The following is a 20897-nucleotide window of genomic DNA, read 5'->3' on the forward strand; positions in this document are numbered from 1 at the left end:
GAGGGGAGCCCAGAGCGGGTGTGGGGGAACCCCGGCGCGGCTGCCACGAGCGGGACGTACGTTCCCCCCCCCCCCCCGTGCTCATGGAGAGGTGTTAAGCTCCGCCCCACAGTCCTGTAGCTCTCCTGAGAGCCGCGCGGATCCCGGCACCTCACCGTGGCGGCCCAGAGCTTCCCAACCACCCTGTTTGCTCTTCGCCCTGGGCAGCCAGCTGCTGAGAGGGCCCTCGCACTGACGGCCCCCAAGTCTCCCTGGGGCGCTCTGGGGCAACGCTGCTCTCCGCAGTCACCCCCAGGCGCACGCCCGGCTCAGAAAGCTGCCCCGTGCGAAGGGCGGAAGCTGACAAAGCCGGCGATTGCCCCTGCGGATGCCGCGTGCCCGCAGCCTTGCCCCGTGGGGCTGTCTGCCGCGGGGCTGCAGGGGGCGGAGCATGAGCAGTCTGGCCTAGGGGCCACAGCCGGACGGGGTTCCCCGAGTCACAGGCAGCCGGCAGCACGCGAGGATCGGAGCAATTGCCGGAGCCAGGCTCACGGGGCAGGAGTCTAGCGGCCAGCGGTCGTTAGCCGGCAGGAGCCGGCGACACAAGTCCAGCCAGCAAAGGGCCGTGTGAAATTGCAGCAGGCCAGAGGGTCGCACGGCTCCCCAGACCGTGCCCAGTTCACATACCTGGCACGTCCTGCAGCGCCTGGCCCCAGCATGCTGCTTGGCGGGGACCGCAGACAGCTCCCTGGTGGCGAGGGGGCCCTCAATGGTCCAAGGCTCTGCAGACCTGGGTTCTAGGCCTGTGGAGCCGTCCGGGGGCTACGACGGAGGCAGCGATACAGCCAGTCTCCTCCAGCGCCGGCTGCCTGCCCTCTGGCTCGCGCTGCACGAGGAGGCAGTGCTCGCGGGCGCGCTGGGAGGATCCCACTGCTGCTCCTTGTGTCAGGAGCCCACGGTAGCAGAAAGCACGTGCACGCTGGACGCGCTGCCTTGCGACGTTTGTTTTTCCATGCACGTGGGCCCCAGCCGCTTGCTCCACGGTGCACCCGGCGCTCTCTGGGATTCCCGCTCACACATTTGGACCGCCTTCTCCCGTGCCAGACGCCAGCCCACAGGCCTGCGAAAACGGCAGCCCTATAGCAAGAGCGCGCCCAGGGCTCCATGCTCTGCCCCAGCCCCCAGCGCTAGTGCCAGCCTCCCACTGCTCCTGGGCACAGCAGGGTCTGCGGTGCCAGGGGAGGCAGGAAGCTGCCTTAGCCCCCCCGCTGCACTGTTGACCGGGAGCCCCCCCAGCGCCATCCCTGACCCCCGCAAAGCCGGGGCCCCCTCCTGCAGCCCACCCTCTAGTCGCATGATGTTGGTCGCAGCATCAACGATTGTCTTCAACGGGGTCCTGAGAAGAAACGCTTGGAAACCGGAGGGCCAGACGGGGCCCGCAGCGGCTGTCCCCTCACTTCACCTGCCCACAGAAATCCCCGCTCTTGCCCACGCGCCCGTTTGCCACTACACCACAGACGAAGGGACCCAGGCCGCAGCAAGTGGGGAATCTGTCGCTAAGGGCTCGCCTGTTCATTGCAACGTCCCAAAAGCCAGCGAGCAGCGGGCTTGCCAGCGCCTTTCGCAAACTTCAGCAAACACACAGATGCCTCGGGAGAGGCTGCAGGGATGAAATCTCATTCGCCCAGGCAGGCAGCCCCCCGGCATAGGAGGAGGAGGAACCCAGAAGGCAAGACACACGTTGAAAGAGACAGCCACGTTCATGACTATTTTCTCCCTGGCGTGGAAGAGCAGACACACCAGCCCGGATTCTACTAGCTGCAGTCCCAGCAAGCTCCTAGTCCTTTTCCAGCCACGTGCCCATCAACGGCGCAGCATTCCACGCAACAACCCAGCAATTCCCACGGCAGCCATGCCATTGCTCGGAAGTGCTTTCCCTGTGGTTACCGAGGAATTAGGCTGGTAAGCAGAGCTGTTTGCCCAGGGGTTAGCGCCGAAACTCCAGAGAACTTCCCAAGTAAAACAAGCAGCAGCCTAAAAGGCAGATGGAGGACAGTAGCCAGCGCAGAGCAGACACACAAACAGGTCCCCTCGGACAGGGAAATTTGACATCTGTCGGATTCACTTTTCTGAGCCTTGCGCACGTATAACAAAGCAAACCGCACGCCACAAGGCTGGGGTGAGCTTTCCCGAAGGTTAGCTGCCCACATGTAGAATATGAGGCAGGAGGGGGCGGGGGACTAAGGGAATGGTTGTTGTACTGCCTGGAAAGCAGGTTGCTTGAATATTCTGCTGAACGGGTTGTATTTTTTAACCCTTGGCAGTCAGCGTTTGGCGCACACACTGCCCTCGCCAGGGCTTTTCTGAGGCTTCCGGGTGACTTCACCAGCTCATTTTGTTGGATTGCAAGGTACACCTTTAGGAGCAGATACAGCCTTCAAACCACACAGCCAGTATCAAACACCCCCTGACAATGATGAAGGGGGAAGAAAAGGAACACACCAATAAGGTAACCACCGGTCACAGGAGTTGGGAAGGAAATAACAGGCTAGTTCGCAAATTGCAGAATGATTTCTCACATTTTTCCTCCCAACATTTTCCTTCTCCCGATCAGTTCCCTAAACAATTATCCAAGATCGACTTTTAACAAAACCTGTCCTGACTCAAAAATTATTTCTCCTCCGAAGGCTGACACACAAACAATGGCATTCCAGTAAAATAAATAAGACCCAGGTCTCCCGAGGGGTGCCTGGCTACTGAAGCTCTTTGCCTCACTGTGGCGGCACACACAGAATGGGGAAGAGGAATCCAGAGAACGGAAGCTTAGAGACAAACAAATTAAACAGTTCCTGGGCCACAAAACAAATGCACATCTGCCTTGCTCTCCCCAAAAACGCAGAACTTGAGGGGCTAACCCTTTATTGTGTGATTGTTCAGAACCAATTTTCTTGATATGAATAACGACAGGTTCACTTTTCTTGTAACTTTGTAATCAGCATATTTCTGCAACCTTCCAATTTTAAGGTGGAAGCTGCTGAATTCTTCCTACCAGTGTCCCTCTGCTTGCTGAAGGCAGCATATGCCTCCCTAGCATCTAACCAATTTTAATCAAGAACCCCCGCAAAGACCACCAGCTGGGAGAAGAGTGGAGTGACGCAAAAAAAAAATCACCTTTTGGGAAAAAGATGTTTGCAGTAATCTTTCCCCTGAGCTCCAGTCTGGATAAAGCGGAGGTTCAAAGGAAGTTGAACAACAAAAAGAAGGATTTTGACTGTTACTACATCACCTACGGACGAGATCACAGAAGGCAAGAACAACGGGACTGTTCTGGCTTAACAAAGGAGATGACATTGAGTTGTTTTTAATGTCTCTCCCCTGATGCTCACAAGAGCCCGCAAAGCAGGCTCCGGGCTCTGTTTATTAACCCAAGACCATTTCAGACTTCGAAATCGGATTTGCTATTGGCGCTCCGACCCACAGCTCCTGCAATAGCTCCCCTCTCTCTGCTGGACCCCAGACACGACCCTTTCAAAATGCGACTAGATGGGCTGGGGGGACGCCCAAGCGGCCACCCCCGGCGACCACTAGCCCACATTTACTCCAAAAATGGACCGGCCCCCAAAGTTGGTCAGGAAGCTTCCCCACCTCGGTTTGGGTTGCTGCGATGAGCAGTCTCCCGCGTGTCGGTGGGGAAGTTCCCCTGAATTCTCCGGAGCCACCTGGCTTGGCCACACCAGGCAACAGGAGCCCGAAAGCCAGGTCTGGACGGGGGCATGTGTCGTTCACTGGACCCCACCCCCCAGATGGGGCAGGAGGAGCAGAGAGGAAGCCGCAGGGCCCCCAGGAGGCAGCTGCGGCCAGTGCCCGTGCAGAGCCCCCTGGAATCCCAGCGAGAGCCCGGGGCCGTACGGACCGAGGCAGCCCCTTCCCCGGGCGCTACCGACTCGCGCTCAAGGGCGGAGGGAGCCGAAAGGGCCCGGGCAGCCCCAGCATCTCCGGCCCGCGGGCAGCGTCAGCCCCCAAAGCGCCCCGGGTCCCCCCTCGCCCTGGCATCGCGGCGGCCCCCAGCCTGTGCGCAAGCCCCGCAATGCAGCCCGGCACCTGCCCCCCGCCCCGGGCCCGCCCGCCGCTTGCACCTGCCCCCGCCCCGGGCCCGCCCGCCGCTTGCACCTGCCCCGGACCCGCCCGCCGCTTGCACCTGCCCCCGCCCCGGGCCCGCCCGCCGCTTGCACCTGCCCCGGACCCGCCCGCCGCTTGCACCTGCCCCCGCCCCGGGCCCGCCCGCCGCTTGCACCTGCCCCCGCCCCGGCTGCCCCGTTACCTTCCAGCGCCGCCGCCGCCGCCGCCAGGCAGAAGAGCACCAGGCGATCCAGGGCCATGGCCGAGCCGCACACGCTGCCCCCGGGCACGGCGGGGCTCCCTGCGCGCTGCCTGCGCTAGCGGGGTACCGCGGCTAGCAGCCCGCTCGGCATCCCCCGGGGCGGCGGGGGGGCGCGCGTGCGAGGGTGCGAGGAGCGGGGGGGTGCGCGTGCATGGGGGGGTGTGCGTGTGCATGGGGGAGAGTGTCTGTTCGAGTGTCACATTGCAAGCACCAGCAGCGTGTGCAGGGCGCACAACCAGCCACTGGGGGGGAGGGGGCCTCCCCCCAGCCACGCTCTGCCCACCCCCCAGCACCTCCTGGCCAATCAAGGCGCCCAGCCGGCCCAATCCCCGCAGCCAATCAGCGCGCGGCGCCTCCTCGCACGGGCAGGGCGAGTTTCAGACAAACTTTTGCTGCGCGGCAGGGGCCGGGGCTGCGGGGCGCGAGCCGAAGGAAGAGAACGGGCGCCCCCTGCTGGGCGCTCGGCGGCGCTGCGCCCGCCCGCCCGCCCGGCCCAGCTGCAGCGGCGCCGCGCTCGTGCCAGGCCCGGGCTCGCACTGCTGATGGGCCCGGAGGGAGCGTCCGCTGCAGGGCGCTGCAGGCCCCTGCCCAGCCTGGGCCATGCCGCAGGGCCCTGGGGGCACGCAGGGCAGGGCCACCAGGGCAGCACAATACCGGGACCACCGCCCGCTGCAGACCCAGGTCTGGGGCGGCCGGAGAGGAGAACTCAGTCCCCTCCGCCTCCCCGCCAGGCGCTGGATCCACGCCAGATCGGGCTGAAGGCGCCGCCCCAGCCTGGCTCGGTGCCCGCCGACGCTCCTGGGCCTTGGATGTTGGTGGATCCCGCTGCCACCCTGGGGAGGTTACATTGCAAGGCGGTGGGACACGGCCTCCGCCAGAGCCGGGCTTGCGCTTTCCCAGCGACCGTGGAAATGAGCCCGTCCAGCCGTGAATCCGCACCGCCTCTACCGTTCGCAGCCCGTTTGCCTCCTTCCTGCTCGCCACAGTGCTGCGTCTTCTGGCCCGTGTTCCCCAGCACGCCGGGGAGCGCCTGGGCTCCGTTGCTCCTGCCTGATTCCGAGGGCAGGGCTGAGAGACAGAAGGCGAGTCACCCTGGGCATTCGACCAGCCTCAGGCCTCCATCGCGCAGGAGCCGGCCGAAGAGGGCTTACGTGATGTGCAGGCTGTGCGGTCTCTCTGCCCCAGGCTAGTATCACCCCACAGGCACAGAGAGATCCCAGCTGACCATCTAGTGCAGTGGTCCCAAACCTTTCGGGGCTGTCGTGCATCCGGGGGCGGAGCCATACATGCGCCGCGTGGCTGGGGGCGGGACCGCCCACGCGCCCTGCGCCAGCACAGCACATGTGCCGCACACTGGGGGGGGCGGCCCAGCTGATTTGGCGGGTGCACATAAATGCCCCGGCGGGCGCCATAGTGCCCATGGGCACCACGTTGGGGACCACTAATCTAGTGCCTAGACTCCTGCCTAGACTCGGGTGCAACCATCTGCACGTCCTTGGGAGGAATCCTGGTACTTGGCTTATTTTAAACTACGCACGCCAGCAAGTCCAGAGGATGCCGATTTTCCCGCTGAATCTACCTCAGACAGGAACTGGAGACCGGCCCTTCTGTTTGTCCTGCACTGGGGGGAAGCTGGCTGGCTCTGGGGAAACTGGGCCTGTCCTAGAGGCACAGACCAAAGGGTCCATCCAATCCAGCCCCACTCAGTCTCTCACAATGGACTCTACTCCTAGGTGCCTCGGGAGAGCATCTTTGCAAGGTGATGTGGAGCTCTCCGACTCCCGTCCAGATTGCTTAACATCCGCATCACCCTTGTCTGTTTTCCAGCGGCCTCTTTACGAGACGGTGGCGTTTGCCCAGATCGAACCGAACAGCGGCCGCCTTGGGAACAGTCTGACCAAAGGCCGGCAGTGCAACGGGCACAGAGCCAGAGCTGCTTGTGACAAAGAGAGAGCCCCTGTCCCCTGTCAACAGAGAGGCAGCCCATTAATGGAGCCTCGTGCTTTATGTTGCATCTACTCTCCCAGTAGAGAACACGTCTCCAGGCCTTCCGGGCCAGCTCCTTTCCCCACCGTCACCTCATACTAAGAAATGGACTGACGCACAAAGACACGTGGTAAAACAGCCAATTCTTTGTCTCCGCAAGGGGGCGGGGCATGAGGGTATCAGTTCAGTTCAATCCAATGTAATTGTATTTCTCATTCTCCTATTCACTGTTAATTCTGGCTCCGCTACCTCAGTCAGGTGCGGTTGGCGTAGGACCAACGAGCCAGAATGCCAACGGAGCTCAGTGGAGGTGGGGCCCCTGAAGGTGTCGTATTAGTAGGAGGGCCTCAACTCTCGTTGCTGCATAAAGTCGTTATTGAGACTAAGGAAGAAAGAGTTCTTCTTGACCGAAGGCCAGGCCTTCCCCTCACAGCAACTGCCTACAAGGCGTCCTCACAGACACAGTAACACCCGTACCACTGCCACTTCTCATTGCTCCTAGCGAATGGAAATCAGTCTTCAACACCCCTCCCTGGCTTTGGGCAACGATGTGTCCGACCCCAGGAACAGACCAGTGGGCTGGGGGCAAAGTGTTTTGGTTCTTTTGCCCATCCTCCGTTTCCCCTCCCAAACAACAAGCCAGACACACACGTATCCAGTTGGCTGGCCACGGAGGGGGTCAGAGATTTTCCTTTGAAATGGGAGCCACTTTCCCTCCTGGCTCGGAACCACAAGCCAGTCGGCTTGCTTTGGAGATGGAGCTTGCACCTCAGCAGGCTCAGCCTCACGCAGCCCTGCAGGACTCCTCAGCTCCCGCCACAGGTGCAGGAGAGAACGGTTTATCGATTCCAGCGGCTGACTTACCTGCTCTTACAGTGCAAGCCAAGCTGTGCTCTTCTGCGGCCATGAGAGAGAGACAGCCCGCCTCCGGGCCTCCAAAACAATAAATAAGGTACGTGTTCCAGCGAGCTTGCCCTTCTGTGACGCCGGAGAGTGGGAGTGAGCCAGACCTGTGGGTGAGTGCACTGTGAAGTGGGAGCATCAAGCGTGTCAAACGCCGCGCCCAGCTGGACACTAGCCAAGACAGACACCTTTGTTTCCCAAGTCAGCGAGGCAGGAGCGCTGGGCATGTCTGGTTAGTCCTCGTGCTGCCAGTGGCTCTCATCGTCACTGGCCATCCCAATGTGCCTGCATCCTTGAGCCCAAGGCCTTTGGAGGATCCACCACCAGGGCATCTAGTCTGATGTGCACATCACAGGGCCTCACCACCTGCCCACCAAGCCCCACTGCCTGTCTCCTGCCCACCAAGCCCCACTGCCAGCAATACTCCGGGAGGAGACCAGTCTCTCCTGTGCCGCAGGCAGAGAACAGGAGGCACAGAGTTGCAACGGCAGAGATTCCTTTAATGAGATACACACAGGACAGACCAGAACACCTTTCGGACTCCTAATGGACAGCGACCACCTCAGATCTACCAGGGCTTTTGGAGAGCAGGTCCATGCCTTGCTCCCACGACGGCTCCTGCTGCCATGGCCTGCATGTGCCGACCCTGTAGTTGCTGCTCCTCCCCATGTTCATTGTTACTGTACATCGGGCACCGCATTTGGCAACAGCATTCAAGGTGTCCTCAAGCAACACAGAGCTGGGCTCTTTGCTCTTCTTTAGAGGGCTCCTGTTCCTCCTATAGCTCTGCCCCTCAGGAGCGATTCTGATGATGACCTTGGTCAATCTTGTTGCCTTGCCAGAGCTTCCTTCTTTTCTGGTTTCCTGGCATATGGCTCTTTATAACCCCTGCAGGGTTAATTATTTTGGACTCGAGACGCTTGTCAGATGTAGGTACTAAGGTTTATGTCCTTCAAACTAGGTTTCTAGACTTTGGTGATGCTAACAAAGCATTGTCCAATATGTTAACAGCACTAATTACGGACCCTTTCAATCTCCACTGGCTTTTCTTAATCAAGATCTTTGCTCTTCAGCTAACTCACTTCTCTGGGCATAACAAGGAATTGACATGCTGTGCTTGAACTGATATATGAAAGAGAATTGCTGAAGCAAGACACTCCTGAATTGTGGGCCATTATCTGCTATTAGCTCATTTGGAATCCCACGGAAAACAAATGGCGCTTTGCAATTATTACATTGCTACTTGATGTGTTGTGCAACACCATCATTTAAATAACACCCCCTCCCCCAAGAATCTCTATTGATAAGTGTCACATTACCGAATTGGAGGGAAGCAGCCTGTCACATTACCGAATTGGAGGGAAGCAGCCAGATCGCTGCTGCACCCCTAGGTGGGGGTGCTGGCCCCAGAAATCTGTATGAAAGGGAGCCATGTGGGGTATTGAATGGGAGCTTGTTGTTTTCTGATCCTGTGTACACTGTTTATGTGAGTATATAATGTCTGTGTGTGTAGATCTGTAATCTGTGTGGAAACTGAAGATTTCCCTGCATGTGGTTAAGCATTGGACAGGGCCAAGCCTGTGGAGCCTGTGGACATGCTAATTACCTGTGGAACAATGGTTCTCAATGGGCCAAAGACACACCCAAAGAATGGGGGCTGTCCTGAGAGCAGCCAGCAGGGAACAGAGAGAGGCTGAGGACCAGGTGACCTGCTACATATTAGAAGAGGCCAGGAAGGAGTATAAAGAGGCCATGTGGTCGATGCCATTTTGTTCTCAGCTCAGCACTTCATCCCAGAGGCAGCACTGCAGGGATTGAAGAGCCCGGAAGACCTGTGAACCCATCCTGATCGTAGGATGTGCAATAAGGACTTTTAACCAGCAGCTGCAACACCTCTGCTAGAGCCTGCATCGAGAACTGGGAGATTCAGTGCATGTAACATACTGTACTTTAATAACCTTACTCTCAGGCTTTTCTTTCTTGTGTTAATAAACCTTTAGTTTTAGATTCTAAAGGATTGGCCCAGCGTGATTTGTGGGTAAGGTCCAGAGGGTAAATTGACCAGGGATCTGTGGCTGGTTTCTTGGAACCGGACAGAACTTGTTCGGGGTAGGTGGGATTGGGTGGTAGGACCCCCCCACCTGTGTATAGGCCCGGGGCCATCTGGGGCACGGATATTGCTGGGGTGTCGGAGGGGTTTTGCTCGGGAGGCTTCAGGCAGGCTGCTGAAGCGCTCAGTGAGACTGGTTTGTGGCCTGTTTGGAGAGGTCGCCAGTCAGGGGGACTGTAGAGAGCCCCGGATTTGAGCAATTCGCCCTGAGCGGACGCCCTAAGCTGTGCCCAGACACGGCCCGGTCTGTCACAATAAGAGGCCGTTTTTCCTGGTTCATAGACCTGCACCAACAGTGGACTATTTGAAACAGTGTGGGTGGTTCTTTTATGTTCTAGGTCTTTGTTTCAGGTTTCGTACCTGAGTGGTAGTGCTGCCCTGCGGGGCTGTGGCATAAAAACCACAGTCAAACCCTTTGCTTTGAAACAAGGCTACTTCCCTGGAGCTAGAGAAGGGAGGTGCACATGGTCTTTCCCCACGCCTCTCTCTCTGGAAGGGCAGGGGTTGTGTGGAGAGGTGGGTGGCTCACTGACCAGCTGGATTCTTAGCCACGCAGTCTGCAGGTTTTTTCCTCTCTTGGTAAAGCTCTTCCCTTCCGAGTTATGAGCGAGTTCCGAGTTCCCTTCACTCTTACCCCTGCGTTGAGCCAAACTCGTGTTTGACAAAAGCACGGCTTCTGGGACGACAATGTTGTTCTCGTAATACCCAGACAGCATCACTCCTGAAAGGCTGGTCTCCATTTTATCCTCCCTCCACTTGGCCTCACGCACACACTCAGACGTTGTACAGGCTTTTGCTCACCATTGGCTCGCCGCTTACACAGGCCTTGCCCGAGAAATCCTCCGGGTTTCCAGTCATTCGCGGGTTTCATTCTCTCTCTGCCACGCCAGCCAGGCTATGTGCCACCAGTAAAGAGCGGGGCGTTTCCCCTTATTGATGCTTTTGAAACACTGTACTCTGGAGTAGCCAAGTAACAATTCCGAAGTGCAAAGCCACGCGGCAGCAGCTAGACAAAAAGATTTGCATTCCTGCTTTTGTGAAAGGACTCCTCTTCTCCCTAGCATGAGCGGTAGCCTGTCTGAATGACCATTCACAGTGGAAAATCCAGGAGGACTTCGTTAGAATGTTTCTTTTTACCGGTGGCTGGAAACATAGCTCTGATGTGGGTGTTTTCAACTGGGGTCAAAGGGGCTGCCTTTGACAACGCTCTTATCTCGCCACGTTAACACAGATGGTATTTAGCAAAAGGAAAATCAAACACTTCAGAGATCAATAGGAGCCCTTCAGTAAGCAGTGGCATGCAAATCAGAGTCTGTACAACTCGCCATCCACAGACAAATATTCCATCGTGTCCTCCTCAGCCTATCACACGCTGAGCAACACAGCACCCTGGGTCCCATGTGTGCTATGGAAGTCGAGGAGGAGAAATCCAGGTGACAGGGGCCACGCAGTTCTTCTCACCCTCCACAGCTAAGGAAAGGGCAAAAGTAAGAGCAACATGGTTGTCGATGCCCACAAGTCTCAAGTGTTAGGTACAGGGCCACTGCTACTCACCTTCCTGCTCTCTGGGGCTTCTCACCTCTCTGTCCTGCTAGACCAGCACCGTCTCCCCCAGCCACGGCACAGAGTCATGGTCACTGCCCGCCCCGAGAAGTAGCGCAGACAGTGAACCTCTTCAGGTCTAAGGCGAGTGCAGTTTTGGGCCCAGCTTCCCCGGCTACCACGTCCCAATGGGATCAGAACCCCAATGGATTATCTAGGTGAGCCCCCTTTAGCCATGAAAGGGGGAATGTGCACCCTGGCTGCTCCCCAGGTAACAATTATTTGCACTGGGCTTTATAGTTAATAAAGGTGATTTTTTTAAGTACAAGCAGTAGGATTGAAGTGGTAATAAGTGAGAACAGGCAGAACAAAGTAGATCGCAAACTTAAAATAACAGTAATAGAAATGTAGCTGTGTTAGAACAGGACTATGTAGCACTTTAAAGACTAACAAGATAGTTTATTAATAAACCATCTTGTTAGTCTTTAAAGTGCTACACAGTCCTGGTTTTTGTTTTAAAATAACAGAAAACACTGAGCTAACTCTAACACTGAAACCTGAGTACAAACTCACCCTAAATCTCTTCCTTTTCCAGCTAAGCCTTCCAACCAGGCAAGTTCCCTGAAGTATCTGTTTCACTTCCCGGGAGTGCCCGAGCCAAAGACAATGAAACTCCTAAGCTTCCCATTTTTGTATAAATTCCACTCTGGGCAGGAATTCTGTTTTCGAAATTCCACCCTTCCATTACATGTCCACCAAACTGGGACCATGTGACTTCCTCAGACCAACCACTGCTAAGCCTTACAGGACAGAGAAGATTGTTTACAGTTGGCCATTTAGACATTGAGGGTCACGCCCTGGATGGCTTTCATTTGCACATTTAAAACCACAAGTCATCCCATGCTCCGTATCTCGAACGTTCCACACACCACAAGAAGATACACAGACCCAGCGGATTAAGACATGAAGATTGACAGGTTACATGAGGCAATTTGTCCCAAACATCTCTGAGTGATGCAGATTTGTGCCCATGAATCTGCAGTGAGCAGCCAACAGGGGAGTTTGCCCGGTGGGGGGAAGGGGGGAAAGTCCTATAGGCTACGTCTACACTGGCCCCTTCTTCGGAAGGAGCATGCTAATTTCTAACTTTGGAATAGGGAAATCCGCAGGGGATTTAAATATCCCCCGCGGGATTTAAATAAACATGGACGCCGCTTTTTTTCCGGCTTGGGGAAAACCCAGAAAAGAGCATCCAGACTGGCGCGATCCTCCGGAATAAAGCCCTTTTCCAGAGGATCTCTTATTCCTACTAGCGTATAGAGGGATAAAAGCCTGTTGAGTATCTTTGAGTTAAGTTTAGAGGTGGGAGCAACAGGGGTGATATTGTGGTTGGTGTCTGCTATAGACCACTGGATCAGGTGGATGAGGTAGACAAGGCTTTCTTCAGTCAACTAAGAGAAGCTTCCAGATCACAGGCCCTGGTTCTCATGGGGGACTTTAATCACCCTGACATCTGTTGGGAGATCAATACAGCAGTACACAGACAATTCAGGAAGTTTTTAGAGAATGTTGAGGATAACTTCCTGGTACAAGTGCTGAAGGAACCGACCAGGGGCCATGCGCAGCCTGACTTGCTGCTCACAAACAGGGAAGAATTATTAGGGGAATTAGATGTGGGTGGCAGCCTGGGAAGCAGTGATCATTAGATGGTCCATTTCAGGATCCTGACAAAAGGAAGAAAGGAGAACAGCAAAATACTCACCTGGGACGTCAGAAGAGCAGACTTTGACTCCCTCAGAAAACTGATGGGCAAGATTCCCTGGGATGCTAACATGAAGGGGAAAGGAGTCCAGGAGAGCTGGCAGTATTTTAAAGAAGCCTTATTGAAGGCACAGGAAGAAACCATCCCGATGCGCAGTAAGAAAAGCAAATATGGTAGGCGACCAGATTGGCTTACGAGGGAAATCTTTGGCGAGTTTAAACACAAAAAGGAAGCCTATAAGAAGTGGAAACTTGGACAGATGACTAGGGTGGAGTATAAATATATTGCTCGAGAATGCAGGGGAGGAATCAGGAAGGTAAAAGCACAATTGGAATTGCAGCTAACAAGAGATGTGAAGGGTAACAAGAAAGGTTTCTACAACCTTGTTAGCAATAAGAGGGTGATCAGAGAGGGTGTGGGGCCCTTACTGAATGAGGGAGGTAACCTAGTGACAGATGATGTGGGAAAGGGTTAAAGTAAAGAGGCAAAAAAGCTGAAGTACTGGATGCTTTTTTGCCTCTGCTGTCACAGACAAGGTCAGCTCCCAGACTACTGCACTAGGCAACGCAGTATGGGAAGGAGGTGGGCAGCCCTCTGTGGAGAAAGAACAGGTAAGGAACGATTTAGAAAAGCTGGACATACACAAATCCATGGACCCGGATTTAATGCATCCGAGGGTACTGAGGGAGTTGGCAAATGTCATTGAGGAGACTTTGGCCATTATCTTTGAAAACTCATGGAGATCGGGAGAGATCCCAGATGATTGGAAAAAGGCAAATGTAGTGCCCATCTTTTAAAAAGGGAAGAAGGACGATCCAGGGAACTACAGACCAGTCAGCCTTACCTCGGTACCCAGAAAAATCGTGGAGGGTATCCTCAAGGAATCCATTTTGATGCACTTAGAAGAGAGGAAACTGATAAGGAACAGTCAACATGGATTCACCAAGCGCGAGTCATGCCTGACCAATCTGATTAGCTTCTATGATGAGGTAACTGGTTCTGTGGACGTGGGAAAGTCAGTGGATGTGATCTACCTTGACTTTAGCAAAGCTTTTATATGGTCTCCCAAAATATTCTTGCCAGCAAGTTAAGGGAATATGGATTGGATAAAGGGGACTACAAGGTGGAGAGAAAGCTGGCTAGACTGTTGGGCCCAACTGGTAGTGACCAACAGTACGATGTCTGGCTTGCAGTCAGTTTTAAGCAGAGTGCCCCAAGGAAAGGTTCTAGGGCCAGTTTTGTTCAACATCTTTATTAATGACCTGGATGAGGGGATGGATTGCACCCTCAGCAAGTTTGCAGATGACACTAAGCTAGGGGGAGAGGTAGATACATTGGAGGGCAGGGATAGGGTCCAGTGTGACCTAGACACATTAGAGGACTGGGCCAAAAGAAATGTGATGAAGATCAGCAAGGACAAGTGCAGAATCCTGCACTTGGAATGGAAGAATCCCAAGTATTGTTACAGGCTGGGGATTGAATGGCTAAGAAGCAGTTCTGCAGAAAAGGACCTGGAGATACCAGTGGATGAGAAGCTGGATGCGAGTCAACAGGGCGCCCTTGTAGCCAAGAAGGCTAATGGCATATTAGGTTGCATTAAGAGGAGCATTGCCAGCAGATCCAGAGAAGTGATTATTCCCCTTTATTCAGCCCTGGTGAGGCCACATCTGGAATATTGTGTCCAGTTCTGGGCCCCCCACTGCAGAAGGGATGTGGAACATTGGAGAGGGTCCAGTGGAGGGCAACCAAAATGATTAGCGGGCTGGAGAACACGACCTATGAGGAGAGGCTGAAGGATTTGGCTTTGTTTAGTCTGCAGAAGAGAAGGGTGTGGGGGGATTTGATAGCAGCCTTCAACTTCCTGAAGGGAGGTTCCAAAGTGGATGGAGAGAGGCTGTTCTCAGTAGTGACAGAGGGCAGAACAAGGAGCAATGGTCTCAAGTTGCAGTGGGGGAGGTCTAGGTTGGATATTAGGAAAAACTGTTCCACTAGGAGCGTGGGGAAGCACTGGGATGGATTCTCTAGGGAGGGGGTGGAAGTTTTTAAGTCCTGGCTTGACAAAGCCCTGACTGGGATGATTGAGTTGGGGTTGCTCCTGCCTTGGGCAGGGGGCCGGACTCGATGACTCCTGAGCTCTCTGCCAACCCTGGGGTTCTATGATTTTATGAAATCCATTTCATAAAGCATGGGTGGGGGGGGGGTCTGTCTCAGCACGTTCTCAGGCATCGCTCACAACCTGAGCACCTCAGAACAGCCCACCCAGAGCAGCTGGAAGTGAGATGCTTGCAGAAATATGAACCCTCCCAGCAGGTTCCTGAGAACATTGACTGGGGATGATGCCGGCCCCACCAGACTGTTTATGCCAGAAGGAGGCACTGAGCAATGTTGTGATTGGCTGCTGCATGGGGCCTGATTCTAGTGCAACACCTGACCACGGCTTAGGTCTGGTTCCTGATTGTGGATTTGATGATGGCTCCAGCCACTAGGTCAGACTGCTCATGTCCTGGCAGACAGTGGCAGCAGTAGTGTGGTTGCATGCGTTGCCATCTCCACCACCTCGCAATGAGCAGGGTAAGCGGATTCGGCAGGGATTCAGGGCTGAGCCCTGGTGGGGAGCAGCTGCTTTCAGTTTCACACTCCGCTTATGACTGTGCAGCTATCTGGGCAAAACTTCATGGTCCCGAAGTCTCGACACCTGCCAGCCCCAGCAGTGGGCACAGGAGGGAGCAGATAGCCATGGTAACAAGACTCCCTGGCTGCATCCATGTAGGAATGGGGGGCAGAGAGGGAGAGGCTGTTCCAGCCAGTGGGGTGTGTGTGTTCGTGCACTGTGGGTACTGATTTGCTGGGGGAGTGGTGGTCTCTTCTCGCTCCATCCTCTGCATACACAGGGAACAGCTGGCTCAGTTGTTCTATATCCCGGCTGGTCAAAAACTTGTTCCAGTTTACTTTCTGTGACTTCTACAGCAATCCCATTTACTCACGCCGACAGCAAATGGTGACATAAAGTCAATATTTGTTCCACGCGTGGTAGTATCCTCCTCCAGTAAGCCACAGAAGAAATGCCATGTTACTTAGCCGACCAATCACAACCCAGCAACACAGCTTGAATTTAGCATATTCACGATCCCTCTGTGTGTAGAGGGAAAGTGTCCATGATTCAGCGCTGCGCAGGGCGGTGACAGGATGTAAGCAATCCTAGCTGACTCACCGCTTGGGTCCTTTCGTTAGTGGCCCCAGGGGGCAGATCAGGGCGATTAGTAATTTGATTGATTGCCCCGTTAGCACCGTGGTTCAGCTCACTGAGGGCAGCTAAGAGACAGATGGGAAAGGAAAGAGCGTCTGGGTGTGGGAAGGGCATGAGGGCTCCACTGGGGGCGTGGCTCTGGGGTGGGGTTCAGGAGGGGACTCTGGGCTGTGGGAGGGAGTGGGGTGCAGAAGGGAGTGTGGGGTGCTTACCTCTAGCAGCTCTTGGATTCAGAAACAGCCAGCATGTCCCTGTGGGGTTGGGGAAGCAGCTCCACATGCTGCCCTCACCTGCATATGCCACCCCCGCAGCTCCCATTGCCCACTGTTCCTGGCCAACGGGAGCTGCGAGGGCAGGGCATGGAGCTTCCTGGATCGTCGTGAACCGGCATTTGCAGCGTCAGCTCCGCGAGGGGTGCCACGGCTCAGGTCTTCTGGCCCACAGGGCAGAGATTTGCCCTGGGCCGGATGAAAGAAAGCAAGGGACCAGATACAGGGAGGGGGGGGGAGGTTCCCCGCCCCTCCTTCACATCAATAGCTAGGGTTGCCAGGTGTCCAGTTTTGAACTGGACAGTCTAGTATTTGAGCTTTCTGTTCGGGAAACAAATAGAAAAAATATAAATGAGAAAATATAAATGTCAGGTATTTTCTAAATAAGATGGAATGTAGATTGTGATATAACGTCAAGTGTGTCCGGTATTTTTGTTGAAACCATCTGGCAGCCCTATCAATAGCAGACAGCAGAAGGTTCAGGACAGAGCTCCCTACTTCTTAGCGAAGGCTTAACAGGCCTCAGAGGGCACATGAGCAGGGTTCATCACCAAATTTGGTTCACTGGTTGGTACAGGTGGGGCGCACAATATGATCCATGTCCCCACCTTCCAGCCTCAAGCAGGCAGGCTGCGTAGCTTTAGGGAGAACCCTCTTTTCTCTTTCTGCAACAGTCTTTGTTCTGTGTTTGAAGCAAGTTAGTTTTGGTCACTTTAGTCTCTTGGCACATGACTTTAACTACAACTCGTCCAGGGAGCAAGATGAAAACACCATCAAAATACGTGCTAGAAATAAGGACAGCATATTCCCACCCACCCATATCCCCACACAAAAAAGTAGAATAGTTGCGTTAACAGTAGTAATACTTTGTATTTACACAAACTTTCATCTGTGCAACACACGGTGCTTGGCAAACATTAATGCACTACCTATTCTCAACCCTACAATTTTCATATCAGCTTGCAAGGCAAGCTTAATACACCCTAAATGTATGAGACTTCATATGCTTATGGTGCATCTACACTGCACCCGTAGGTTGGCATAAGATACGCAATTTGAGCTATGCAAATTGCATATCTTAATTTCAATCTAATTTCAAAATAAAGCACTGTTCCGACAAGTCCCTTAACCCGCGTGGAACGAGGATTACCGGGATGCCGGAATAGCACGCCCATTATTTCAAAATCTATTTCAAAATAACGGGCACATTTAAAGACGCAGAATAGCTATTTCGGGATACTTCTGGTATCCCGAAATAGCGCTGCTGTCTAGATATATCCTTAGAAACAGGCAAACACGTTGGCTTAGCCTAAACACAGCAATGTGAATCTATGTATGTTCAAAAAACCTTTACTTTCTTTGTAGGAGTTGTCCCTGGTATTTGTAGCTGGACAACCAACTGACTTTAACCAACCCCTCCAACTGTCTGTCAAACCTAGATCCAATCTAGAAACATATCGGTGCCAGTTTAATTGAAGATATGTTTTTGTTAAATAAGTGCAACACCCTGTGTGAACACTCTCAAACTGGTTTGTATTGATTTTGATCAATTCAGTTAACTACTTTAAGTAAATCACTATGTCACTTTGCAGACTACACCCTCTCTCTCTCACTGTCCTATTGTCACTCAGACAAGTAGGAGCTGGTGGTGGGAGCGTGCAGGTTAGCTTCTGATTGGAGGAGGAAAAAAACAGTGATCTGGAGTTTAGATCTTGTCTTAGAACTCATTTACACTACCACTTTACTGCACTGTAACCTTCTCGCTAGGGAGTGTGAAAAACCGACGTCACATCCCGAGAGGGGGAAACATGCTGAAAACACACTTAGCAAAGCCAAACTCTGCAGCGTAGACAGTGCAAACTCTTTCCAGGAATGGATTTCAGCAGCCCCATCCCAGGCAGAGTTTATGGCTTCACAGAGGTAACTGATACAATTGCTACACCGTACAACAGTCAGTACACGGGGCCAGCCAAAATCTGCGGCCAGAATCAGCTGTCTGAATTAACATCTTTGCGTTGGTTCTCTGATGGTGCTTTAAGGGATGCCAAACCATTTCTCAAGGACTAAGATCCAGCCTCCTGATGAGAGAAAATGCTAAGTGTTCTCACATGCTACAACCCCCTGAAAGCCCTTAGAAACTGCTTAGAAACCACTAAGACACTAGCACACACTCCTCAGCTTTCACCTGCCCCCTGCACCCCGCCACCTCGTCTACTCTAGAGAACGAAAGCCGTTGTAAGTGGACGAGTTTAAGCACAAACAGTCCTAGGCATGCAAAGCGCACGCACTGAATTGTGTTCAGACCACAGGCAGGTTTCTTCTGTGCTTTATGAAACTGGTTCGTTGCCATGCCACGTGATTTGCTCTCCCGTAATTCCCAGACCAGCTTGTAGAAGCAGTAGATTCTGGGAGATTTCACAAAACCATCGGACGCTACAACAGGCACGAAGTGATTGAACCACTTTGTCTAGTCCACTGCAACATCTCTGGGAGTCGCAAACCGATGCGGGTGGTCAGAACCACCCGCCTTTTCTTTATGGCTGGATGGGAGAGAGAGCCTGAATCTTTGGTCTTGTTGTACAACGGCGTAGCAGTCTGAGAACCGCTGATCTAGGCAGCGTCCTCACCGGCATTAAAATGTACCAAAGTGAGTGGGTCTCAGCCTGTAGGTAACCCTGGGGCACACTACTCCCCTTGGAGCAGGACTCGCTGCTGGCTTACGTACCGTGCACTGGGTCAGAACCCGGGAGGATTCCATGATTCTTAAAACTAAACTGGCTCTTTTCTGCGGCAGCTGTTTACACGTGTGCGGCACTCAAGCCACTTGCACACAGACTGCCCTGCAGGCTCCTCTTCCAGAATCACCTCTCCTGCAGCCCATGACCTTCCTCCGAGTTCCCTGAAGACGGCTGCCGCTGAAGCCAGCCTTTGTGAAGACATGCGAGCGGGCTGCTGCTGATCCCAGGGACGGCATTGGTGGCCTTTCATGAGCAAAGAGGGGGCTGGGGACAGCTTTATGCCCTGTGAGCAGGGCGCCGGCTAAGAGGCTAACGTGCAGGTGGCCGTCCTGTCTGCAGTGAGTGCCTGGTCGCTCGATGCCGAGGAAGAGATTACAGCCTGCACCTGCTGACTCTGCCTCTGTTTGTGGTTCAGCCTCCGGGTCTAGACGGCAGCTAATCTGGCCCCAGGTAACCCCTCTGCTGATGGCTGCTCACCAGCACGTGCTGTTCCTTCTTCTGGCCACCTTGTCTGCAGTGGCCACTGTCAGTTCGCTGCTCAGCAGCTGCTTTGGCAGTCTGGGGTCTCCCTCCTCCCAGGGGTGCTCTGCAGGCTGCATTTCCCTGGTGTTGCCAGCCTGGGGAGGAGCCAACAAGCCAGCCGGTGCCATGGACGCACGGAGACTGAAAGCGGGTCTCACGCGTACCGGGCTGGTTCAAGTGAGCATGAACTCGAAACAGCCCTACCGTGTCCAACCCCTGTGGGGACAGGGCCTGCTGGGAGCTAGTGGGAACACCTCGAAAATGGCATGTTCTCTCCGTTTTTAAATTAAAAGTCTGCAGCCCGCTAGTCACTGGATATTCTTCCACACAGTGGAGGAGTCTTCCCGCACATTGTTCCTTCCTCCCTCCCTGAGGAGGGCCGTGCCTGCCGGCTGCCTCAGGATGCTGGCTGCAATACACCCGCCCAGCTAAGCTGAGAGAGTCATCAGGAGATACGGGCCTGGCGGCTGGGGTGGGTAGGTGTGCCCAGGGATGGTGGAAAAGATTGCACCCAGGCACTGGGCAGCAGGAAGCGCCGACGGTAGCTCGGTCATGGCTGTCTCTTCAGAAAAGGGAGGGAAGGGATGTTCTCCCTGGGAGAAGACTTTGACCTGAGGAGCCAGACAGACCTTTCAGCTGCTCCTCAGGTGTTCCCCGCCAATGACCTGGCCCAATGAGGCCTGGCTGAAAGGAGCCAGCCCTGTGGCAAGACCACCAGATAAGACTGGGCACCACTAAGCTGCCTATTATCAGCTTCCTTTTGCTCAAAATTAACCTGAGAGGGGCCTGACTTTGCCCGTCTTGGCGGGGCGTGGCATCCACAGTAGCTCTAGGCGGCGGCGGCCGGTGCGTGGTTACATCACCCTGTGGCTTTCACTGCTCGCTACTGCACTGGGGGGGGAACGAAAGCCAGCGTGTTCCGGTGGGAATTTCCGGACACTCCTGCAGCAGAGCAGAGCACTGCATATTAACAGGGCAAGGCCCAGCACAGTGACCACCAGGGCGTGTGGCTGGGACTGGAGGGAGCTGAGTAGGAGGGTAAGGCAGATTTGGCACGTCCTTGTGATCGGCTTGAGACACCTGCCTGCGTTCAGCTGACATTATTGTGAGCAGGGACTGTACGAAACCGCTCACACCACTGGCCAGCACGGGGGAAAAGAGAGGAGACCAAACCCCATAGTCTCTTCTGCCCCTCCAAGTGGTTTGGGGACAGGTCAGACTCCTCCCCAAGTTAGTCCTTCCCCATGGTGTCAGAGGTCACCCCATGGACTGTAGGGAGTTGGAGAAGAGGGAGAACCTGGGTGCCAGTCCAGGGACCCTGTCATAGCAGCTGTCTGTAATGTCCCCTGTGTGATGGCTATGATGCCCTGGGCCTCTTTCCCCAGCACCTCCCTTACTTCAAAGTGCTGGTACCTGCAAGTGCTTGCACCTCCCAGAACCTGCCGCAGAACCTTCGCA

The 20897-nt window shown here is 54.6% G+C and overlaps 1 protein-coding gene across 7 annotated transcripts in view; it reads right to left on the reverse strand.

Moving 5' to 3' along the window:
* EPHB1 (EPH receptor B1) overlaps window positions 1–20897 on the reverse strand; it is a 323707-nt gene that overhangs the window by 233279 nt on the left and 69531 nt on the right. For 3 of the 7 annotated variants that reach the window (XM_075937224.2, XM_075937225.2, XM_075937226.2), the window contains exon 1: window positions 4301–4596. The exons of 1 other annotated variant lie outside the window; for it this stretch is intronic. In XM_075937224.2, coding sequence (XP_075793339.1) covers window positions 4301–4358 — 58 coding nt within the window. In that variant the 5' untranslated portion in view covers window positions 4359–4596. Of the gene's footprint in view, window positions 1–666; window positions 3298–4300; window positions 4598–20897 lie in introns of those variants that run through there. 3 more of the 7 variants (XM_075937228.2, XM_075937233.2, XM_075937232.2) reach the window with 2 other exon arrangements.

This window comes from Pelodiscus sinensis, chromosome 10, assembly GCF_052426305.1.
Source record: "Pelodiscus sinensis isolate ZL-2025 chromosome 10, ASM5242630v1, whole genome shotgun sequence".
Classification (NCBI taxonomy): domain Eukaryota; kingdom Metazoa; phylum Chordata; order Testudines; family Trionychidae; genus Pelodiscus; species Pelodiscus sinensis.